Here is a 22273-nt window from a genome sequence, read left to right as displayed (position 1 = left end):
TATGATGGACACGGTGTCATCTAAAAAGGGTACACATTCTAAGTGTCTTGCTATGTTCTTTCCATATTATAAACATATTTTTAGAAAAGAATCTTGCCCAGTAGAATGTGGTTTCCCCACTTTAGCCCTGATGCTTCCAGGGCTTTTACATATAATATTATTACTCTCCCTTGTTGCAACTCACTGAATTTGTGCTAAATAAATTAAGATTTATCTTTGAAAGTAGCATGTATTGTCTCAAAATGATGTTGGAATTTACAAGCTTCAGGCTTTCATTATCTAGCACTTTATAACATAATGCACATTGTATCCTTAGTTCATCCTGTTCACCAGTTCATCTGGAACTTAATATTGCCTTATGATTTTTACTATAATTCCATTACTGGTATCTCTACTCATACTAGTGCCTCAATGCTTTCATTGTAGATGTATGCACATACGCTGTAGTCTCATAGTCACTGGTTTGATTCAAATATACCGTTACAAGCCACTAATGCATTTCTGTGGGTTAATTACTATCCTGCGTCCTCCACTGAGATCTCTGTCATGTTTTGTCAGAAACAAAACTGTAGGGTGAGTAGACATATTATTGATTGTTCCACTACCTTTCTTTGATCCACCTGAATGGAGATTGCAGACTACTGTAGATGTGGGCCATGGAGGTGTTTCTAATTTATAGAACCTATGAATTAGAGAACAGAAAGATTGAAAGTGCAAATATTTATGTCTGCTGTAAAATGGTTTTATGTAAAAATTGAAAGCAAATTATTTTTTTATATTTCCTATGCAAATTTTCTAATTTGCATAGTTTACTCCAGAGTATGATTTGCGAAAAATAATAAGTTTCCATTAATGCTGGAAACAACAGTTGTATAAAAAAACAAACAAAAATAAAAGTTAAAGTTTTTCACTTTACTACAATAAGATAGTAAATGTAAATGTGCCCATTTGTAGGGAGAAAATAGTGGAGAACAACATTTCTGTCTCTACTGACAGTTCTGGGTCCCAAGTTCTGTTTCCCTAAAAAACTGATAAAAATAAAACTAGTAACCGTTATTACCAGTCCATTCCATTAGACACTGTGTGGTCAGAACTTATTTCCTTGTAAACAGGTATCTTTCTCACTTAAAAGCAACCTTTAAACTTGTGACAAAAATTAGGTCTCACGAAGAGTGCCACAAGTAAGTGGATCCTGCAGAAGGAGTCCACAATATTCAACATGGCAGAATACAGCATTTGAATCTGTTGCCAAGAAAGGAGGTTTAAGTTTAAGTCCACTGAGGAAAGTCTGTCTGCCAAAGAGAGCAGGTGTTCTGTTAGTCACGTACTGTACAGACAGACATGTCTTGATAGACTTTACTTAGAACTCAAAACATAAGAATGGTTAAGAACAAGAGGATTTGGCTTCTCAAGTCCTTTAAGTTGAAAATAACTGGTATAATAGTTGCCACAATTTTCACTACCACTTCAACCCCACTCAATTTATTTTAAACTGTTGAAAAAAAAATACAAATTTAAAATTAAGCACAAAATCAAGAAATTTGTGCAGGTACCGTAAGTCACCATGTGATGATCTCACCGTGGGCAAGAGTGAGAGTTTGTACAAATTGTGATGCGAAGCAGCCCTTCCTGCTCATTAGTCCCTGTATTGACTAATGTAATGAGATGAACTAGCGAATAATTACAAGTTGTGCACCACACATTTCACAGCAGAGATGTTCCAATGTGATCTGCACGTAGATTTAACAACTAAGTAGTATTTGCTGCAAAAATCAAAATTGAAAATATTTCGATTTGATTAAAAGAGATGTATTCACAAGCCTGCTTCTTTACAATGTAATAAGGCCACTTCACTTCACCAGATGTTAGGTTGCCTCATCTGAATGGCAGAACAAGGTGGTGCACATATATTTTGTGATTTAAATTGGAGGTTTTACACATTACTGTGTATATTTTACTTTTATTGTGGTTTGAAGTGTACTCATTCATGCTGATTGTTTCTAACCCCAAAATATAAAAATAGCATTGCAGCTCCCCTTTAAATTACATAGAAATACGTGTATTTTATGTTACATTTTGTGTACTTTCCTAAAAAAAGAAAATAGAAATGGGTGTAATGTACAACAAAATAAATAAGTTCTTTTTCTGAAACAGTTTATACGCTTTAATTACCAAAGTCCAAAGCAATTGGACAGTATTGATAATCATAATAATCACAAATTTGCATAACTATATTTTAGTACGTAGTAAATATATTGCAGAAAATCACAAGAATTGTCTGGCAGCACAGCTGGGTGGGAATTAAACCTTATAACATTTGGGTCCAAGGTCTGATTTTAAACCTTGGGTGCTTTCTGTGAGGAATCTTTAAATTCTCCTGACAACCACGTGGGTTTTTGCTGGGTGCTACAGTTTCAGACCTTAGTCCAAAAGATATGCTCACGAGATTAAACGGCGTCTTAAAATTGTCCTGTGTGAGCATGAAGTGGTAACTGGTTTCCAGTTCAGAGTGCTGCTGCTGCTGCCAGTTCACTGTCTGCCAGGATAGGCTCTATCTCACTGTGACCCTGAACTGAATTAAGAACTTACTGGAAACCAATGGATAATCATAATTTGGCAGGGAATTTAAGCAGAGCTAAACTGTGGCCATGATTTCTAGGGTATTATAATCTGGGAGTAGAGGTGGAGAAATGATGTGCCACTTGTTGCAAGTGCCAGAAAACCAGCAGGAAGGCTGTGCCACTTGTACCATTATCTGTAACGGACAGTCGTTTTGGTCACTACAGATGATACAACATGGTACCCTGAAGCAATTCCTCTTTGAAAAATGTCTTCTGAGCGAATTGCAAAAAAGATGTTTAAGGCTTTCACTAAGGTAGGTTTCTGAAAAATTCACTGATCACAGCACTTCATTTACTGTATGTCCCAAATAACGTGGAACGTCTGTTGGATCCTGAATGTCAAGGTTCTTCGGACCTCACTTTACCAGCCCCAAAGTAACAGCCTGGTCAGGAACTTCAACCAGACCCTGAAAAATATCTGAAGCTTGTGACCGCTTATGGTGGAAACTGCAACAGGTCGATTCGAGACCTATTTCTCACTGAACACATGGAGCTTCAAATGTCTACTAGATTTTCTTAATTTGAGCTACTGGATGGGAGACTCCAACAGCATTCTCGCTTGGAAGGCTAGGAGAACAACCAAACTCCCTGACTGTCCAAAGTACAGCGCCCCAGACCTGAGTAAACGAAGAGCATGGTCGCACGCAATTCTCAGTCTAAAAATCTTTAGGGCACAGGAGCACCAAGGAATAGGGTGCTCATGTTACTCCCAGTGTCCTCTTCCAACTGTTAGCAAGGTGGCAAAGGGTGTTTGAGCTCACATAACACTTGGGCATGTGGATCATTAGGTTTGTAGGTCTGACCAGCCCAACAAAAAACAGATCTATCATATCAAATCAGTTGAAGGCTTGTTGAGAAATAATGTGGGGTAATATTCTCAGTCAGCCTGCTCAAGGATATTAGACTCACCAATTCCCCGTCAGGACTGGGTCAAACCTGACCAGAGCATAGAATCATCTTGTGGTTTTTTGAACCTGGAATCTTTTGGTTTGAAAGAATATAAAGTTTTTTTCAGACCAGCAGGACATGCAAACCTAATCATCGACCATATCCCCATGGCTCAAGGTGTTGTGGTACAGGTCAAACCCTACTGCCTGCCACATCACAAAGAACAAATACTTCAGAAGGAAATAAGAGAAAATGTTGATTTTGGTGGTTACTTAGGATTCTAAATCACAATGCTGTAGCTTGTTCACAGTGCCAAAGCCTGGTGGACCGCATTGACTTTAGGGAGCTCATATGTAGTGTCTAATTTTGATGCATTTCCATGCCTTGGGTGGACAAACTGCTAGAAGAACTTGGCACTGCTTGTCATGCTGAACTTTATAAAAGCATACTGTACATGCATATTTCTCTAAAACTAGATCCTCATGAAAAAACAGCACTCTGGTAAAGTAGGTTGCACTAATTCTTCACTACTATATGCCTTTTGACTTCCATGAAGTGTTCCCCTGCAACATTTCAGAAATTGCTGTATATGTATAGGTTGCCACAACTTAACCAGAAGTAAACTACAGCCTATCAAGATGATGCGATTATTAACAGCCCAAACTGGAGCAGCTATAAGGAACACATGTTAAAGCCAAGGATTCCTGGGGTTTTCTGGCTTTTATGGGCTGTTTATTCCAAACATCTTGGTAGCAGCCTCTTAAACCAAACAAAAAACGAGTCCCTGATAAGGTCCATTCAGGTCATTAAGGACTATCTTTGTAAGGATCTGGTCTTGTGCTGCCCTGATTTTCACAATCTTTTATTTTGCCTTTGGGAACAGGACTGGCAGTCGTGCTGCCCCAAGTGGTTGATGGATAAGTACGCCCCATTGCCTACCTAAGTCTGCAGCTCCAGCCACAAGAACAATAGTACACAACTGAAAAAAATGCTTGGCAATGAATGGTCTACAAAAGCCCTACAGTACTGTTGGGCCAACCATTTACCCTGGTGATGGACCAGACCCCACTGAGGTCACTCCATCAGGTCAAAGACTCTCACCACCGAGTGGCCTGATGGTATCTTTCCCTGATGGCGATCCACCTCTGGCAACAGTCCGTGCAAGTATCCAAAAGGGTGACTGCTTATCAAGAGTCGTCACTAGTGCTCACCTGGGAGGACACAACTGCCGCTAACCAACAGCTAAACATACAGTATACCAACTGCAGTCTTCCCTATATAAAGTAGTCATGTTTTCACTAATGTGTGATCGTTGAGATGGAGTCAAGATGCACACTGGGGCTCTGTGGGAAGGCTGTGACAGAGAGAAGTCTAAAAGACAAAGGAGACACAGGAGAAAGAGAGAGAGAAGTAGCCTTGGTTGCAACAGAGAAGCTGGTGGCTGCCAGAGAAGAAGTATGGAAAGACACAAGCCACAAAGAAGAGCTTTTTTTTTCTCTGAATGTTCTTTCAATTTGTAAACAGAAAATAAAAGAGCACTGCTGCACTGTTTTTTTATTAAAAAAACAATGTCATTTTTTATCCAGTCTGTTACATAGTTTTAAGAGCAAATGCATCCAAAAACTTTGTGGTTTGCTTAAGATTTACTCTAGATGCAAGTCAAATATATATCAACCACAAACAGACTGAAAGAGCAACTTCAAACTGAAGTCTGTGTTAAGAAAGTCTTAAAAATGGGGGAAAAACCATTGGGATCAGCTTCTTCTTGCTCCTTTTTTCTTGGGTACTGGCAGATTACTCTGATGCTAGACTCTCAAAAAGCATCCTGTAGTCCTCTAGGTAATGCCAGTTCATCAGTATGCCTTTTGGCTTCCATGAAGCCCCTGTAACATTTCATAAACTGACAAGACAGGCTGCCTCAACTTCACCAGAAGTACACTGCAGCGTATTAAGATGATGATAAAGCAGGATTACCTAGAGTTAGTGGGCCAATTGGCCACAGGAAATCTACAAGCCACTTGGCATATACAAGATGCAGTATAAAAGGGTGACAAAAATGACAAAGTGCTCAGTTTTGCCCATCTCATCTAAACCGTCAGCTAAACTGCAGGACCCCTGTGAAGTAATTTCAACAGCTTTGTTGGCATAAATCCTCTCAGATCTATCACCTGAAAAACAGGTGAACAAGAGAATTTATAGTTTCTAATGAATAGAGGATGTATATCCTTCTACTTTTTACCATTTGGCATAATGTTTAAAAAATTTAATCCCTGATCAGAGAACAGTGTTGCTGAAAAGGAAGAGAAATATGGACATTTTCTCTGATATTCCAGTAGAAAAAATATTTAATTCAACATAGCATTATAAACCCCTACCAGGAGTCAAGGTGCCAGGTGAAGTGCATAGGTACATGAACACTTCCAGCCTTTGTCAAGAAAATGATTTGTGAAAACAATACTGACTCATTTAGATACCTGTTTTCTGTTTCTGCTCTTAATCTTTTACCATCAAAAATAGCCAGCTTCCATCAACTTCAGTATATAGTACTTTATGTAATATCTCCTCAATTTGTTTATTAGGAGTTTGTTCTCACTTAATTCTGTGTAAAGATTTTTTAGGAAATTAATAATGAGCAGACAAGAATGGCAAGAACAATGTGCCATTCACTCCCACAATGAACACCACACACTGGTACAGGGTTGTACCAATTACAAAATTCAATTCAGTACTGAAGACTTGAATGCAGATTTAAAAATATGCCTCAAACATAACCTTTAAGTCAGTTACTGTGTAATTAAGAATCTGGCTGGATCAAAACCATAAAGCACAGGGGTCCCTCAGGAACAGGTTTGGGAACTTCCATCCTAGATCTTCAAATGAGAAAATCCTCTGTGCTTTGTGCCTCATTTTAGTATTCACAACAGCCCTGAAAAAAGCAGATTTTACATTTGTAATTTATCCACAGACCCTTCACAAAGATCAGCAAGTATAACTGTGCACTAAAATGTAACAATCGTTTTACCTCACAGTCAAAAATAATACATTTAAGACTGGTGTAAAAAAAAACTGAGGAAACCTGGTAAGGTACATTATAGCTATTGTTCTTCTTAAATTGTTCTTGACCCCTACCCCTCTCCTCCATGGCATCCTGTGGCTGTTGAATTTTTCTTCAATTGTTGTCTCTCCCCAAGGGAGACTCTGCCTACCTGCTCACCTTGATGTCACGGCATATATTAGCCACTAATCATTTAACAGATCACCAGTACGTAGTCCTGTAGAGGACATTCACCTTGTCTGCAGTAGAGGAGCCATGCTGCAAATCTACAAGTGCCCAGAAAGCCGCAAGGCCCCTGTGTTGCCAGGGGCCGAGAATCCCATCCTGCCCTCATGTCTGAGCTAATGAAGCCTGGATCACAGAGCCCAGCTTGCGCCCAGGTGAGCACCTCTGCCAGCCAAGTCACTTGGGAGCCCCCATAAAGGATATTAAATCCTACAAAATATTTTCATCCTATTAAAATAGCCTAAAACATTGTATTTTCTTTAAAAAAGAAATATTTATTTAGGTGCAGCAGAGGAAGAGCACTTCTTTCAACAGTCACATTACAATCAATTGAGATTCATCCACACCACTTCGGTCAAGCAACTGTAGATTGATGTGGTATGAGGTGTAAAATTAAATTTTGTCATTTTTCTGTTTTGGTATTTTGATAGTAAGCAAGGACAGATCATAACCTTTGGGCACTATGCAGAAGATTTTCAAAGGGAATTACAATTTATGTCCTGCATTTTAAAATAAATAATACATTAAGATGTTTTAAGTTAAAAAAAAGACAATTATCAACACTTTACCTTGAAATATTTTTTTTGACAATAAACACTTAATTTTCTCCTTAGCATAAAATGTGCAATTTATGAGTCACCTTACAGCCCATAAATTTAGTAACAATGTTTCCCCAATGTTCTAGTAATAAATCCTATTAGACTAAATGTAGAAGAATGGTATTTGCTTGACAATATGTATAAAAACGTAGGCATGCTTCCAGAAATTTCTTGGAATTTACACACAAGTAAAACCCTCTCAGAATCTCAACTTTGCTCCATGTCACAAGAAAAATAAACAGCAATTAAGTCACAGTATTGAATTTTAGCAGTCTTATTAGGCACATAAAGAAGTGTGTCAAACCTTACAGATATTTTAATAATTTGCAGTTATCCTGTCGCAATTTGCACTGTATTTTTCAGCTGTCTCATTCTGCAGTAGAATCATAGTTGCATGACCTTTGTTGAGCCAGCTCTCTTTAAAAAAAATAATTAATTGGCATGCTGATCAGAGAAACAGAAGTTATATAAGCTACAAAGATATGATTTTTTTGTCAACACACTACGAAAAATAATTTAAGAACCCTCAGTTGTCTCAATAGAAGAATGGAAGACTCTGAAATGGACCTGGCCTTCATTTTGAGTTTAAAATTAAAAAGCAATTATCCCTGAATTTCAAAATATATGTGGATGGTTTACATTCTTTTGTCTAACCATTCTCGTGTCACCCCTTCCTTCCCCTTCACCTGGTGAATGTGAATACACATTGCATGCAAGCTTTCTACAGCACTCTTCTCAAAAATAAGTCTGAAAAAAAAAGGGTTGCCATAGAGACCAGTACGGTACAATTGTTTTCCACAGTGGCCATTTTTGAAAACCTCCAAACGCTATGCAATATATGGCAGGTCTGAGTTCTTCCGAGTCATAAAATGGCTTCACATGCAAAAAAAACAGTGCATTTTCACATTTTAAGCATCTTTTAAAAGTTGAATTCTAAATGCAGTTCACTTAATCAATTGGTTACCCTAGAGCAGTTAGTGTTCTTTTCTTTTCTAATTAATAGACTGCTGTGTGAGTCTCTCTTCGGAGTGAAGTGAAGAGAGACTGCGGACTGCGGACTGCTTCACTGCGGAGTGAAGTCTTTCTTCACTCCTTCAAATCTGCAACGAAAGTCTCAAATGTTGTAATGCTTCTTACAGCAGCACATTTTTATGCAAAGGTAACAAGCATCACAAAAGGCAAAGCAACAGTGTGTGCAATTTCATAAGGTTTCTTTGCTCATGAAATTTACAATAGGACTGAACAGACAATTTTATCATCATCTGACCCATATTGCTTGCTTCTTCCAATCTGTGCGGCAAACTCAGTCACAGGGGTCTTCTCATAAAAAGCTAGATATTATCAGGCACACTTTAAGCGTCTATCTGATGCCATCAATAGCAAAAGGAATATAACATATAAATTAAACCTTTCCCCTTTGCCTTCTTGAAGAGGACAGTAATAGTCTCACAACTGGTATTACAACAGCTAACCTCATTAAACAGCAATGCTGTAAACATTCTCTTGGTACTTTGGATAGCCTGAACCTTTGATTCAAAATACAAAGCAAATATCACACTGTTAAATCACTAGCCTTATTTATTGTTGACCTTGTTACTCACTTAAGTTAAAATTAAAGAAAATGCTACAGATCTATGGACACAGCTCAAAACAGTTACAAAAAATAATATACAGCACATCCACATCTTGCAATTCTGCATAAAAAAAGGAGCGTTGATTTTGAAAGAAAACTACTTTTATACCTATGCTTAATTTTATTAACACAGTAAGCTTTTAAAAAATGTCATTTTTATTATATATATAAAACTATTCACTAAAAAATCTGGTCTCTAAATTCTACTTCCGAACACTCCAAACATCCAGATTGTTAGTTCTATTCTGTAACATGTTTTGAAGGTTTTGAAATACAGCCAGTACGCCAATAGACATTAGAAGCATCCTTTAGTGCCAGGGTTTTCTTATGAAACATTTTAACTTAAGTTTATGCCAGAATTCTCCAGTAAAAGACCACAATGGGCCAAATTAACTCCTTTGAGGCCTTTAGATATTTTTTTCTTCTGACAAATTCAGAACAGTGCAGGAACACGAAACTGTCTCCTAAGCCTTGATAACATTTGTAAATAACTTCCAGAAATGATAAGGAGATTAGCTGTACATGAAATTGACCATGAGCAAAATCCCATAAACAAAACAGAAAAGGTAAGAATTCTGCATATTACAAGCACCCGTTTAACATTTCTTCTAATGAACAGTTCAGACGATACTTCACAATCCTCTTCTGCAGGTTAAGAACATTCTAGAGGAAAGATCCAGCTACTTAGCAAAATGTAACAGAGACAAGCTCCTCACATAAGCTGTTTGAGCATCATTGTTCAAGTTGAAGTCAGTGTGGGTCACTATTCAAATTGCCTTTTATTTTTTGTATCTAAGAGAATTAAGCTTTTTCATTAAGACATAACTGAAAAAACACACTGCCGCATAGAGCTTATAGAATTCATCTCATCTCCAAAGAATGACTCCTAAGAATATTAATAAATATTTCAACATCCAAACCATGTCTTTAGAGAGATACTAATTTTTCAAAAAAAAATATGGCGAACCTTTACTTTCCTCCTCTGAAATCTCAAAATTCATAGCTTTACAATGACATTTTGGCACACACATTACATACAAAAGTCTAAACTGCAGTTTGGTATAGCTTATGTTATATTTTTGTTTTGCACTGGATTTTTTCTTTAATATAAACAAAAGCTGACTACAGATTTGCTTAGCCGCATAACTATTTTTGAGAAAATAAAGACAAAAAAGAAGCATGACCATATAAAGAATGACAAAAAAACATGTCTGTCAGTTACCTCTTTAGGTTGTCTGACATCCTAAAAACAGTCCCAGAAGAGGATTATCAACATAATTTCATGTCCAAAAACAATATAAATCTGTGATTTTGTTTGTGGTTTTAATTTACTCTATAACTTTAAGAATAAAGCGTGGTCTTTGCTTCTCATGGGGATTTAGATGCATATTTTTAAATGCAATTTTAGATTATAGAGACAAGTTCAAGTTGTTTTTACCTTTGGGTTTGTGTGTTGTACTTCAGATATTAAGCAAATTAAGTCCTCCTAATCATTTAGGTGCATGACTGCTTAATTCACAAATATGTTTGTTATGTGATTAATGCAAATAAATTGTTACTAGGTTACAAATCTTTTATCAAGTTCAGCTCAAGGCTGAACAAGCTATTTTACACTTGCAAGCCCTGTTTCAGAGACTTTTTGAAAATATCTTTTCACTTAAAAAAGATTAACAGAAGCTTTTCAACAGAACTTCATTATTTAGGAAACTACTCCACTAAGCAATTTATCCCCACTTCACAGAACAGTTGCAAAAAAAAAAATTAGTTTTCCCAGTTTATGCTTAACTTGTTTTATAAAATGTTCCTTTTATAGTTATTTACAATAAAATTAAGTGGGAAAAGCCTCACAAAGCCTGCACCGTTCAACATCACTGATTAAACCATTACAAAATTTTTAAAAACATCAAATCATGTGTTTTGTATAATAATTTTAATCAAAGTGTTTTCTAATCTGTTCATATTAACCTTCAAGAGGTGATATATCTCTGTGATACCAGTTCTGTATTAGGCACCGTTAAGGAAAATAGGATGTGTTAGGGTACAGTAAACCCATTTATAAAGACATCTGTATTCATGTCTGTTTGTTGTGGGAGCACACTTATAACCATTCTTGCTAGTCTCACAGCACAACAAAATGAAACCCAAGGAAGACCTGACTGCAGTATCCATGATAACGAGCAACTGCTTATATAACTGAATGCTGGGATACACTAGGAAACGCCCAACGCTGTTCCATGAGCCACCAATTTCCCCTCCCCCAATCTCCGTGCTCGGAAGAAACAAAAAAAAAAATAGGTCAGTGTTCTCAAGAACAGCCCACACCCCTGGAACAGTATTTTCCGCCACTACAGCAAATGCTTTCCTCTCCACTGTATTTTTAACTGATTTTTGCTCTTGAGACGGATAGAAAACCAAAGTAAAGAATATTTTTCCAACCTCCACACAGCTGTCATCTTGTTAATAACAGACCTTTAGGTTGCAGCTGTTTTGACATGATAAATTTTCACTTGGATGAAAAGCTTCTTCACTCGGTATAACCACCTTAATTAGTAAAATCTCGCTGCTTAACTGCTTATCCAGAACAAGTTTCAGAGAAGCTCACTAATATTCAATTAAAAATATGCTAATTATCAAGTCATAAATGCACAGAACTGGTAGGCTGACAGGAAGGATGTTATCCTGGTTGAGCAAACTATGCACTGGTTTGTAGTGTACAACTGACTTCATTACTTCTATTTTCTCAAATCTGCTGATAGAAAAAAGCAGGTGTTAAATAACACTACTTATTATTATCCTACAGGTGACTTGCATCAGATAATTTATGTTAACTTTTAAAGAGGTTTAACTAATTAATAAAAAATCAATAAATGGTTTTGGGAGCACTAGGTCAGGCCTTTGTAATTTAGATCAACTGTGTGGAAAAGAAAAACTTATATACCAAAGAATGAATAAGAGTTACATTAACATGGTTAGATGATTATGCTAAAAAATAGTTCTTCCATAAACATGAAAACTTGTGGTTACTGAAATAGAGATGCATGTGTTGGGTAAAAGCAGTAATTTGGTATATATTGAGGTGAGGTGTAGAAAGTGTTCTCCCTAAAGAGCCTGTATTTTAAAAATGGCAACAAGAAACACAACATGCCTATATCAGATCTAACTCCAGACAGAGGATGTTGCTCATGAATTGGCAGAAGCTTATTTGAAAATGCAAATTTGGCAACACTAATCACACATAAATCACAAAGACCCACCAAAATGCTCTGGGAGGACTTGGCTGAACTGTCAAAAATGCCTTCTTGTTCCTTGGAAATGTTGCATTTCTTCTTTATTACTCGCCTGTGGCCCCAGGTTGTTTATGTGAAAGACCAAAGCACAAACCCACAGTTAGGACATGTGGACACAAACAGAAAGAAACTCCTGAATTTGTCACAGAAGTGGCCTGCTACCTTAGAAAACAGCTAACTGTCATGGATGTCGGAAAGGATGAACCGTGGGGAGGCAGGAGAGCAGAGAAAGACCCATATGCGTAGTGGCGGAACGGGGGATTAGCCCAGGCTCAGCAGTTCAGGAGTCGTATAGAAACCAATGCCCTCAGGCAGCGGACGTGGGGCGACCTGGTTCTAGGCGAGTCTCAGGACATCCGAACGTCAATGCTGAGCGAAGGTGAATGAGAGACACAGAAATATATAGCCTCAGGGAGAGAAGGACACCGGAAGGATAGCAAAGCACAGGAAACTAGGGACAGGACAGAGTAGGAGCGTCCTCTGGCAGTAGAGGGCGTGACACTAACGTTCTATTCTCCTCTCAGCCTTGTAAGTATTTTCACTGTAAGACCAGACATAGAAATCGAACACAGGGATAAAGCACAGAGTTTGAGACAGACAACACAGTGTCAAAGTAGGACAGGACAAGTAGGTGAATTTCACTGGTAATTTAAAAAATTATTCTACTAGCTATTTCTAGTCAATTATACCTGACAAACTAAGAATCCAGGGAATGTCATTCTAACAATAATGTAACTGCTACTTAGCCCTGGAGATATTAAAATACTCTTGAACTGTATAGTTTTCTGTCTTTGTGTTCTCCCTGTTGTCCTTTTTGTGACAGTTCTGATGCTGTAGCAAACCATCAGGAGCACAAGCCCAGATGTAGAAGGTACACATTAGTTGTACAGCACCTGTGGGAAAGAGGAGGCATATCAGTGAGGGGAACATGGACTTTTCACAAATGGGAATCTCTTCTGTGCCTGGCAAGCTCTCACCCAGTTGGCTCAATGCCTCCTGTAGGGGAAATAAATAGGTTTTCAGGGAATCCAGTTACTGTGGGATGAGGGGAGGCATTTCTCTTGAATACACTTTTTAATCCCATGGAGTTTAAAAAAAGTGGAATATCCTATAGCAGTTGTAACTTCAATGTGTCCTTCAGAACCCACTGAAACTAAACAGAGCTAAACAAATTATCTATAAAATATTCTCAAAGAGTGCAACAATTCTGCTTTTACAAATCAGGCCTTGAACAAATACATTTGTCTTTGAAAGTTCTGTGGTTTTACCACAGATCAAAAGCTGGAGGGCCTCCAATGCTCTATTTGTTAAAGAGATACTGGATTTATCTGCTTAAATCCTAATTATGTTATGTTCTCCCAAACCATTTAGCTACAAACAGACCAGGGGTCAATTTGCATTTTTTTACACTTTTGCAGGTTTGGGGGTTACCAAAAACATTAATTCCAACAGAATTACCCTATACTATAGGTCTGATACAATGGTTTTACACAGGCTAATCAAAATGGCCAAATGGTCCAAATGATCTAGTTGTTAACTGAGTCTAAACTAATTATCTGCCAAATTATTAAGTTAGCACTCTCACTTCTAGTGAAATCATAACTCAGTCATTATGTTACATTAAAAAGCAGGTCTCAAAGGAGGACAAATGCAGCAAGACTCTAAGTACAAAAGAATCATCATCATCATCATCAAAGGAAGAGAAGAACAGTAAAGAGAGTTACCTCCTTCAAGCACCAGAAACCAGATTCTAGAGGTAATCTGAACAATGGAAATGAACCCTACACTTCAGAAGGAAGCTTACTGCATAATAAAATTGCATAATCCACACAAAAATATATCTCTCCTTGGTGATGCTTTGTTTGCAATCATTAATTTATTAGCATCTGTTTTAAGAAAGGGAATTAGTCCTGGGCATCATTCATTTGTTGAATTGAACATAGGTTCCTCTTTGCCTTTTTGTCTTGATTTCTTGTTTTCTATGTCTTTGGAAGGCTGTAATGTGGTGCTCACAGATTTGGAAATATACAGTATCTATAATAGTTCTGAAATGTTGTGTGTTGTCTGTTGATCCAGCATGTGTAACATATTGTAATAAATGTTTGTTCCATTTAAGTCTGCCATGAGTTTATAACTATACTATTATGAAGCTGTGCCAGAAAATAAAGAAATAACAAGCTGTGAAATGCTCGATATTCACTGACAATAGGGGGTGAAATTATTAATCTTTATAATTGCATGAATAGCAGGCTGGTTCCAGTACCTAATTTTTATATTGATTTGTAACTCAAATTATAATTTTTATCACCTGATTTTTTTTACAAATACTAGTTTGAAATTGACTTTTTTTTATTTAATGTTCTGTGCCTAACAGGAAAGCTTTTTTTTTCAGAACAATATTTTGCTTTAAAATTCTGCATAATTATTTTTAGCTTATCTGAACCAAATAAGTAAATAATATAATTTAATAATTCAAAAGATTAATATAATTTATCCTCATTATAGCTTACACCTTTCATTCAGATTAATCTCTTTAACACATTTTTTCATCTCTTTAAAACATACAACATGCACCTAATAGGATTTGAAATACAGACCAACTGCTAGCTTCCACTACAGTATTTACTGTATTTGAAGAAACAGGAAAGGAGGAAAGATGTACTCAAAACCTATAACTTGGATTTGGCAAGCTGTTTATTGCAATCTAAAAACTCCATTAGAACAGCAATAATCATGTCTCCCTTGACACAAAACACTCCTGTTAAGGGGACCGGGCATGTGCACCAGACACACCTACAAATGTTCCTGTATATGTGAATATTCCTTTCATGATTACTTTCATAGACTGACTTTCACTTCTGACTTCTTCCACTTTGAATCTTTTTCTACAATAATTCTTTGTGGTAAAAAATGGACTGGAAAAATGGAAATGTAATTTTTCAAGTCCCAAAACTCATAAATACTGGTGTACTCTCATCAATTAAAAATGTTAATGGTTTATTTAAAACATTACAAGATCTGCTCTGCTTGGTCATCCTCCAACACTAAATATCCCTATCATTATATCCTGAGCCTATTCACATTGACGACTGCTGAGTAATAGGGATAATATTAATAATTAATGAACAAAGTGACATTTTTGCACAAAGTAAAACACACAATAAAGTTAACTCTTTGTTAAAAACTATAATAGAAATGGTCTTAGGACAAACTTTAGTCTTAAAAAAAGATTTTGGGAAGTTTTGTAAACAACTTTTCAATCCTTTTTATTACACAGCTAGTGTTTTATTTCTGAGTGGCACTGTAGCACAGTGGTTAGCATTGCTGGGGCCTATGTTCAATTCAGGACCTGGGGTCCTATCTGCATGGAGTTCGAATGCTCTCCCTGTGTTCGGTTGTTCCCTTCAGGAGCTCTGGTTTCCTCTCACACAGTCAAAAGACACTGTTGGGAGAACTGGCTTCTGGTGTGAGTGTGTGTGTGTTTGTGTTTATGTCTGTCCTATGATGGACTGGCAATCTGTCCAGGGTGTACCCTGCTTTGTGCCCGTTGCTTGCAGGACAGGCTCTGGTTCAATCAAGTCTGTGTTGGATAAGGCTGTTAGAAAATGGACGGATGAATTATAAGCTGCATAATGTTATCAAGATGGCAACTCAAAATATCCCACTTACACTAACAAGAAAGCGTCTGCCATTATAAAAAGAATGGAATATATATTTAACAAATGAAGTGCACAAAGGCTGCTAAGATATATACAACTGTTACGCGGTGTATACTGTAGTCAAATAATATTTTAAAGAAAGGATCCAGGCTGCAGAGACACTGTCGTGGGTGGGAAGCATTGCTGTTGGACATTTCCACAGAGAACAAAATGTATATAATCTTAAGTTAAAAGATTTGATCTTAAGCTATTCTTTTTAATTTTCTTTTTTACATCAAAACATTTTCCAGCATCAGACATTCAAGGATTCTCAGCTAACCATGTTTCTTGTAAATGTAAAGGGTGTCAATGTACTCCAGGGCCGGGAGCCATGCCCTTTCTTTCTCTAACAAGCAGCCCCTACCAAACACATTATAATAATCCATCACTGCAACTTTTATGTCTAGCTTGAAAATATGTACTATCACCTAATAGAATTAAAATATTTTTACTTATTTTTAAATGTCACATTACTGCAAACACACATCTGACCCTTGAGCCACAGCGTGCAATGGTAAGTATGGGTCAGAACACAGCACTTCCGCAGGGAGCCTTCAGCTCTATTGAAGATTGTCTAAAGATTAAACATTCTGTCAATTTTCATGCTTGATACACTATTTTCAACACAAAATAAAAAATATCCCAAGATACATGGGATACATGAACTACCCCACCCTATATTTTCCTAATGGCCAGCTACCTTTTAATCTTGACACCCCAGGACAAATACATTTTCTCCTACAGTAAAAGACATGTTCCCCCATTGCAAAAATATGTAGGAAAAATGCATGTTTTTTTCTGCACTGGTGCCTTAAAACGTTGCACATCTACATTTACCTTTTCTGTATTTGACTAGACTGCTGTTTAATTACAACAAAGTATGTGCTTCTAAAAAACTTTTTTAAAATCCAACCTTGTTTATTTAATTCGAAAATGGTTATGCTTTTCTACTGTATCAGTGAAAGATCCCAATTTTGCTGCCATATTTTTTACTTCACCTCTCGGACATTTTTTTAGAGAAGCTGAAGATTAAAGAGCCAGTGTTTCAAAAGTAATGCAGCCAGACAGCCTGCTGTACCACTTAGCCAGTCTCATTGTACATTAAATAAAACATTTTTATGGCAGGGACATGTACCAGTTGGGAATAACTTTTTGTAACTCATTATCAATTAAGTGCCAAGATTTTATACAATGCCCTTCAAAAGAACAACTGTACTGCTTGCTTTTAAATATGCTTCACAGTGTGCAATATACGTACTGTTCTGAATTCAGTCAAATGGGATCAAAGTGTTTTTATTTCAGCCTTACGAAGATGTGATTCTTTTGTCCTTATGTCTCCTAAGTTTCCTAAGTACTTTGTGTATCCTCTGTTGAATAAATTCAGCTTAAGGACACAAGGAACAGAAAATGAAAAATAACCCAGGAAGTCAAGACAAAAAAGATATTTCATTTCACTATGTAGGGAAAATTGACTAAATTGGTAAAGCTGGACAAATAATTACTGTACTCATTTACACAATTAGGGTGATTTAAAAGAAAACCAGAAAATGGCCACTAAGAACCAGTGAGCACTTCATGGATGCCTTCTGCATGGGGAAAAAAGAAAAAAAGAGCTTGGAGAGGGTGTAGTCTGTCTCAATAACCACACAAGCAAAGAAAATAGAAGGAACAGTCAATGCAAATGAAAAAAAGACTAGAGCAGAGAAACAATAAGAGGAGAAACAAGAAACCTTTTGTGAACATTTGGAAAAAAAACGTATTTTCAAAACTTTTCCCGGCATATTAAAGTTTCATAAGCAACAGTCTTTATGAAGCTCTGAAGAGAATAGAAGATTTTCTGGTATTAATAACAAAACAAGACAATGAATAACGCGAATAAAAAAGACAATAATATGTCTTTAAAGACAAATAATCAAAATGAAATGAATTTTGAATTTCATTACAGGCAGACTTTCCACTGAGTCCTTTATAGTGATAAAAGCATGAACATAAAACAAGATTGGGACAGTAACTTAAAAAAAAAACGGTTTCTGTAGTTTGATGTCTGGTAATTTTGCTAGATGGGTCGAATGACTTACTCTCGTTCGCAGCCTTACTTTTCTATCTTGAAAAGAATGGACTGAAAACCTGATACTGAGAAAATTCACCATGGTTCTCATTCTCCTGTAAAGGACATCAAAATACAGCTTAGTAAAACAACAGAAACAGAATCCCAGCACCACTATGCTGCTTCAATTCTCTCAAAACAACAATGAAATATTCAAACTGCTAAATTCCTCACTGCGTGGTCAAACCACACAATTTAGAAACCAAAGCCCCTGCCAAAGACCACCTATTTCAGTTATGAATTTCACCTTTATAGCCTATTGGGACTTAAGCCCCGTCAGTAAATAAAGTCTATGAACTTTGAATCTGGGCTTCTGGCCTGGCAGGACTGCAAAATAATGTCAAAAGACATTAGACTGCAGAATCGAGGTGGGCACTGACTGGAATTCATCTCCCAAAGATCCAGATGTGAATTGTGTGCCACTGAAGTAAGTGAATTTCAGCCACATTCAGGTTCCACAATCTGAAAAACTTTCCTTTGGGTGAATGAAAAAAGGTACCGCTTTTTTTAGTTTTTCCATGCATAAGTTTGGACGCACATAGGTTTTCAATTTAACTTTTGAGTCATTGTCTGTAGCTGAATCATTATGAATGTAACTTATTCATCATCCTTGAAAAATGTATATAATTGATAACTACATGTATCTACTAAAACAGTACAAGCATACCTTATGTAAAACAATCATTTGACAATGCAGTAACATCAAAATATTCAACATGGGTGCAGAGAGACCCGTTGGGACTTCTAGTCCTGCTTCCTGTAAATATTGTTGTATAACAAAGAAAACTTTCTTCTGATTTAAAAAGCATTAACTTTTTATTTCTGGGTAATACAATGCATACATATGATTTGAGTGATTTGACATTAAGTACTGGTATTCCTTGCCAACTGTGGATGTCGTTCATACACGTTTTCCAAATCGAGTACCACTCTTCCCAGCCGAGGGAAACACTTGCTCATATACGGTTCTGCAGAACTCGTTAAAGAGTGCCCACGTGTTGTCATCTTGCCTGCATCGCACACATCGTGAACCAGCATCTGTTCTCCCACCCAGACATTCAGTTGCATATTTTTCTCATTAGCGTGCACACATGATTATTCAGTGCTTGCTTTCAGTCTTTGGATTCGAGGTAAACAACCTTCCTGCTTTACTATTAAAACTACACTGGTGTGAAAAAGTAAGAACACAACATTAAAAAGTTTGTCTTTTTTTACATTTTTGAACAAAAGGATATTTTATCATCATTTCAACAATACTGACAGATAAAGGTAATCTATTTAAAAAAAATAAGTAGACCCCTACCTTTATCATTGCATCAAATGCCTAAAATTAGAATCAGATGCACCAAAACAGGTGCAAATGATCAGGACATCATTAGAGTAGCTTGGAGGGCACTGCCTAATATAAACATCACAAACCTGTGGTCTGGTTTGGCCTTAGCAATTGAGGTGTACATCATGCCAAGATCAAAAGAGCTCTCTCAGGCCCTCAGAAGAAATGCCTATGAGTCTGGGAAGGGTTTTAAAGCCGTTTCCAAGCAATTTGTAGTAAATCACTTCACTGTCCGCAAGATCATCTAGAAATGGAGAAAATTTTAAACCACTGGCAATCTATCCAGGCCAGGTCATCCTACCAAATACAGCAAAGAGCTGACCGAAACATACTGCAGGAAGTCTCCAAAAACCACAGGATAGCATCAAGTGATTTACAGGAAAGTCTTGCCTCAGTCAATGTCAAAGTGCATGAGTCAACCAACCGAAAGAGACTGCACAACTTTGCCCTACATGCGAGGTCAGGAAGGAAGAAGCCTCTGCTCTCAAAAAAGAATATAGATGCACGACTGAAGTTTGCCAGACAACACCTAGGTGAAGATCAGGACTATTGGAACAATGTGCTCTGGACAAAGGTAGAGCTGTTTAGCCATAATGCCAGACGTCATGTTAGGCGAAAACCCAAAACTGCCTTTGACCAAAAGAACCTCATACCAACTGTAAAGCATGGTGGTGGAAGCATTATGGTTTGGGACTGCTTTTCTGCCTAAGGGCCTGGACAGCTTGCAATCATTGAGTCAACCATGAATTCCACACTGCACCAGAGAGTTCTTCAGGAGAATGTGAGGCCATCTGTCAAAAAGCTGAAGCTGAACCATAAGCAGACCTTGCAACAAGACAATGACCCAAAACACTCAAGCAATCTCCACAAAAGAATAGCTCAAAAAGAAGAAATGAAGGGTTATGGAATGGCCAAGTCAAAGCCCAGATCTTAACCCCATTGAAATGCTGTGGGGGGACTTGAAGCGGGCAGTACATGCAAGAAAGCCTCAAACATCACACAGTTGAAGGAGTTCTATAAGGAGGAGTGGGCAAACATTCCTCCAAGTCAATGTAGGAGATTAATAGACAATTACAAGAAACACCTACAAGAAGTGATTTCTGCCAAAGGGGGCAACACCAGCTATTGAAGCTAAGGGGTGTAGTTATTTTTTTCACAGCAGACATTTGCATTTCTGACTTTTTTTGTTGAATAAATGATTGCAAAGAATAATTTTAATTGTTATTTGTTAAATTAGATCACCTTTATTTATCAATATTGTTGAAATGAAGATCAAGTATCCATACATGCAAATATGTTGAAAAACACACACCTTTTCTTGGGGTGCACTTACTTTTTCATAGCAATGTATATTTTATTTCTTTCAGACAGAATAATAATTCATACTGCATTTATCATTTTTAAGGAAGAAAACTGGAAGCCATTTATGAGTGAAACATTGGCAACCTACCATCTATTTCTCCACAAACTCAAGTATAAACCAGCTGTGATTTCAGGCACCTAACCCCTGCGGTTGGCAAGGCACACCTTTTAGAGCCTAGAAGTAAGTGAAGTCTGCAAGCCACTGAACTCACCAAACTGTGTAATTTATTATCATTTGAGATGCTTTGCTGCAGTCACTTTCTTGCTTAGAGCTTAAATTCAGACAACAGAACTATGAAAACTGTAAGTAAGATAAGATCACTATATTAGCCATATACAATTTCTTGCATTAGGAATTCGTCTTTTCGCATACCCCAGCTTGCTCTCCATGAGACACAGACACACAGACAGGGAGAGAAGCTCGGGGTCAGAGCGCAGGGTCAGCCATTGTACAGCACCCCTGGAGCAGTTGGGGTAAAGGGCCTTGCTCAGGCCGGTCTCGGGATTTGAACCGGCAACCTTCCAGCCACAGTGCACCTCTCCACCCCATAAGTATGACCAATATCAATGTCCATGATGGTCTGTGGGTTTGGAAAGGCATGGTACATAACTGCACAACACTGCTCAAACTATGATGTCTATTCAAACAGGTCCCCTCATAGTCTTTTCTGTTCAAGACTAACAAGGTTCAGTTCCTTCAGACTGTCATTCCTTAACGGTCAGGATCTGATTGCTCTTCTCTGGACTGATTCCAAAACAACAATACCTTTTTTGTAATGCATTATTACAAAATCATTCCTGCATATACATTTCCTATTAGAGATGGGGAGTATAACCGGTACAGAAGGTATAGCGTTAGAAATAAGTGCCAAGATATTGATTTGGCTATATAATTTATAGCAGTATAGAATGGATTTTGATGTTTACATACTTTAGATTGCGTCACCAGCATCGTTAAAAAAAAGTGGTTTGGAAATGTTTACTATTGACCCCTCATAGTTTAACATCCTGCCGTATTTTAGCTCCAACTATATACTGTAATTCTGAAAATGTTCATCTTGCTGAAATTTGGAAATCTGATAGGTTCAGAATTATTGATCTTTGGTGGTTCAGACATCCAGTTTATGATGCATCTGAGGTCACTGCGGTCAATAAAAACACGCTGGCGTCCTCTTCCCTTTTCCGTGAAAACAAACGCACATGTTCGGTGTGCCTGTCTACAAACACAAACACACAGAGAAATGGAGAACAAGCAACAAAACTGTTGAAAAGAAGGGTGCTTCATTGGTTATTTGGACACGGTTCGGATTTAAAAAGTCGGATCATGAGCAGAAAATAGTTATCTGCAAACTGCAAATGTTCTTAAAATGTTCGACTTCTACTTCAGTTGTGAAATGTGAAAGTTCAAAATTACTAGGAAAGGAACAACACAGTAGCTAACCGATAATAATAACTTAATAGTTAA

The 22273-nt window shown here is 37.2% G+C and overlaps 1 protein-coding gene across 4 annotated transcripts in view; it reads right to left on the bottom strand.

Annotated features, from left to right (window-relative positions):
• Positions 1-22273, bottom strand: part of uhrf2 (ubiquitin like with PHD and ring finger domains 2) — a 160906-nt gene that overhangs the window by 127387 nt on the left and 11246 nt on the right. The window contains exons 1-2 of one of the 4 annotated variants that reach the window (XM_088629440.1): positions 13202-13236; positions 12276-12360 (exon numbers count right to left, since the gene is read on the bottom strand). The exons of the other annotated variants lie outside the window; for them this stretch is intronic. Of the exons in view, the coding sequence (XP_088485566.1) occupies positions 12276-12360; positions 13202-13221 (105 nt within the window). The 5' untranslated portion in view covers positions 13222-13236. Of the gene's footprint in view, positions 1-12275; positions 12361-13201; positions 13237-22273 lie in introns of those variants that run through there. 4 annotated transcript variants of the gene reach the window in all.

Source organism: Lepisosteus platostomus, chromosome 4, assembly GCF_059453375.1.
Source record: "Lepisosteus platostomus isolate fLepPlt1 chromosome 4, fLepPlt1.hap1, whole genome shotgun sequence".
In the NCBI taxonomy this organism is placed as follows: Eukaryota; Metazoa; Chordata; class Actinopteri; order Semionotiformes; family Lepisosteidae; genus Lepisosteus; species Lepisosteus platostomus.
Note: the sequence above shows the minus strand (reverse complement) of the source record. Positions and strands in the feature narration are given on the sequence as shown.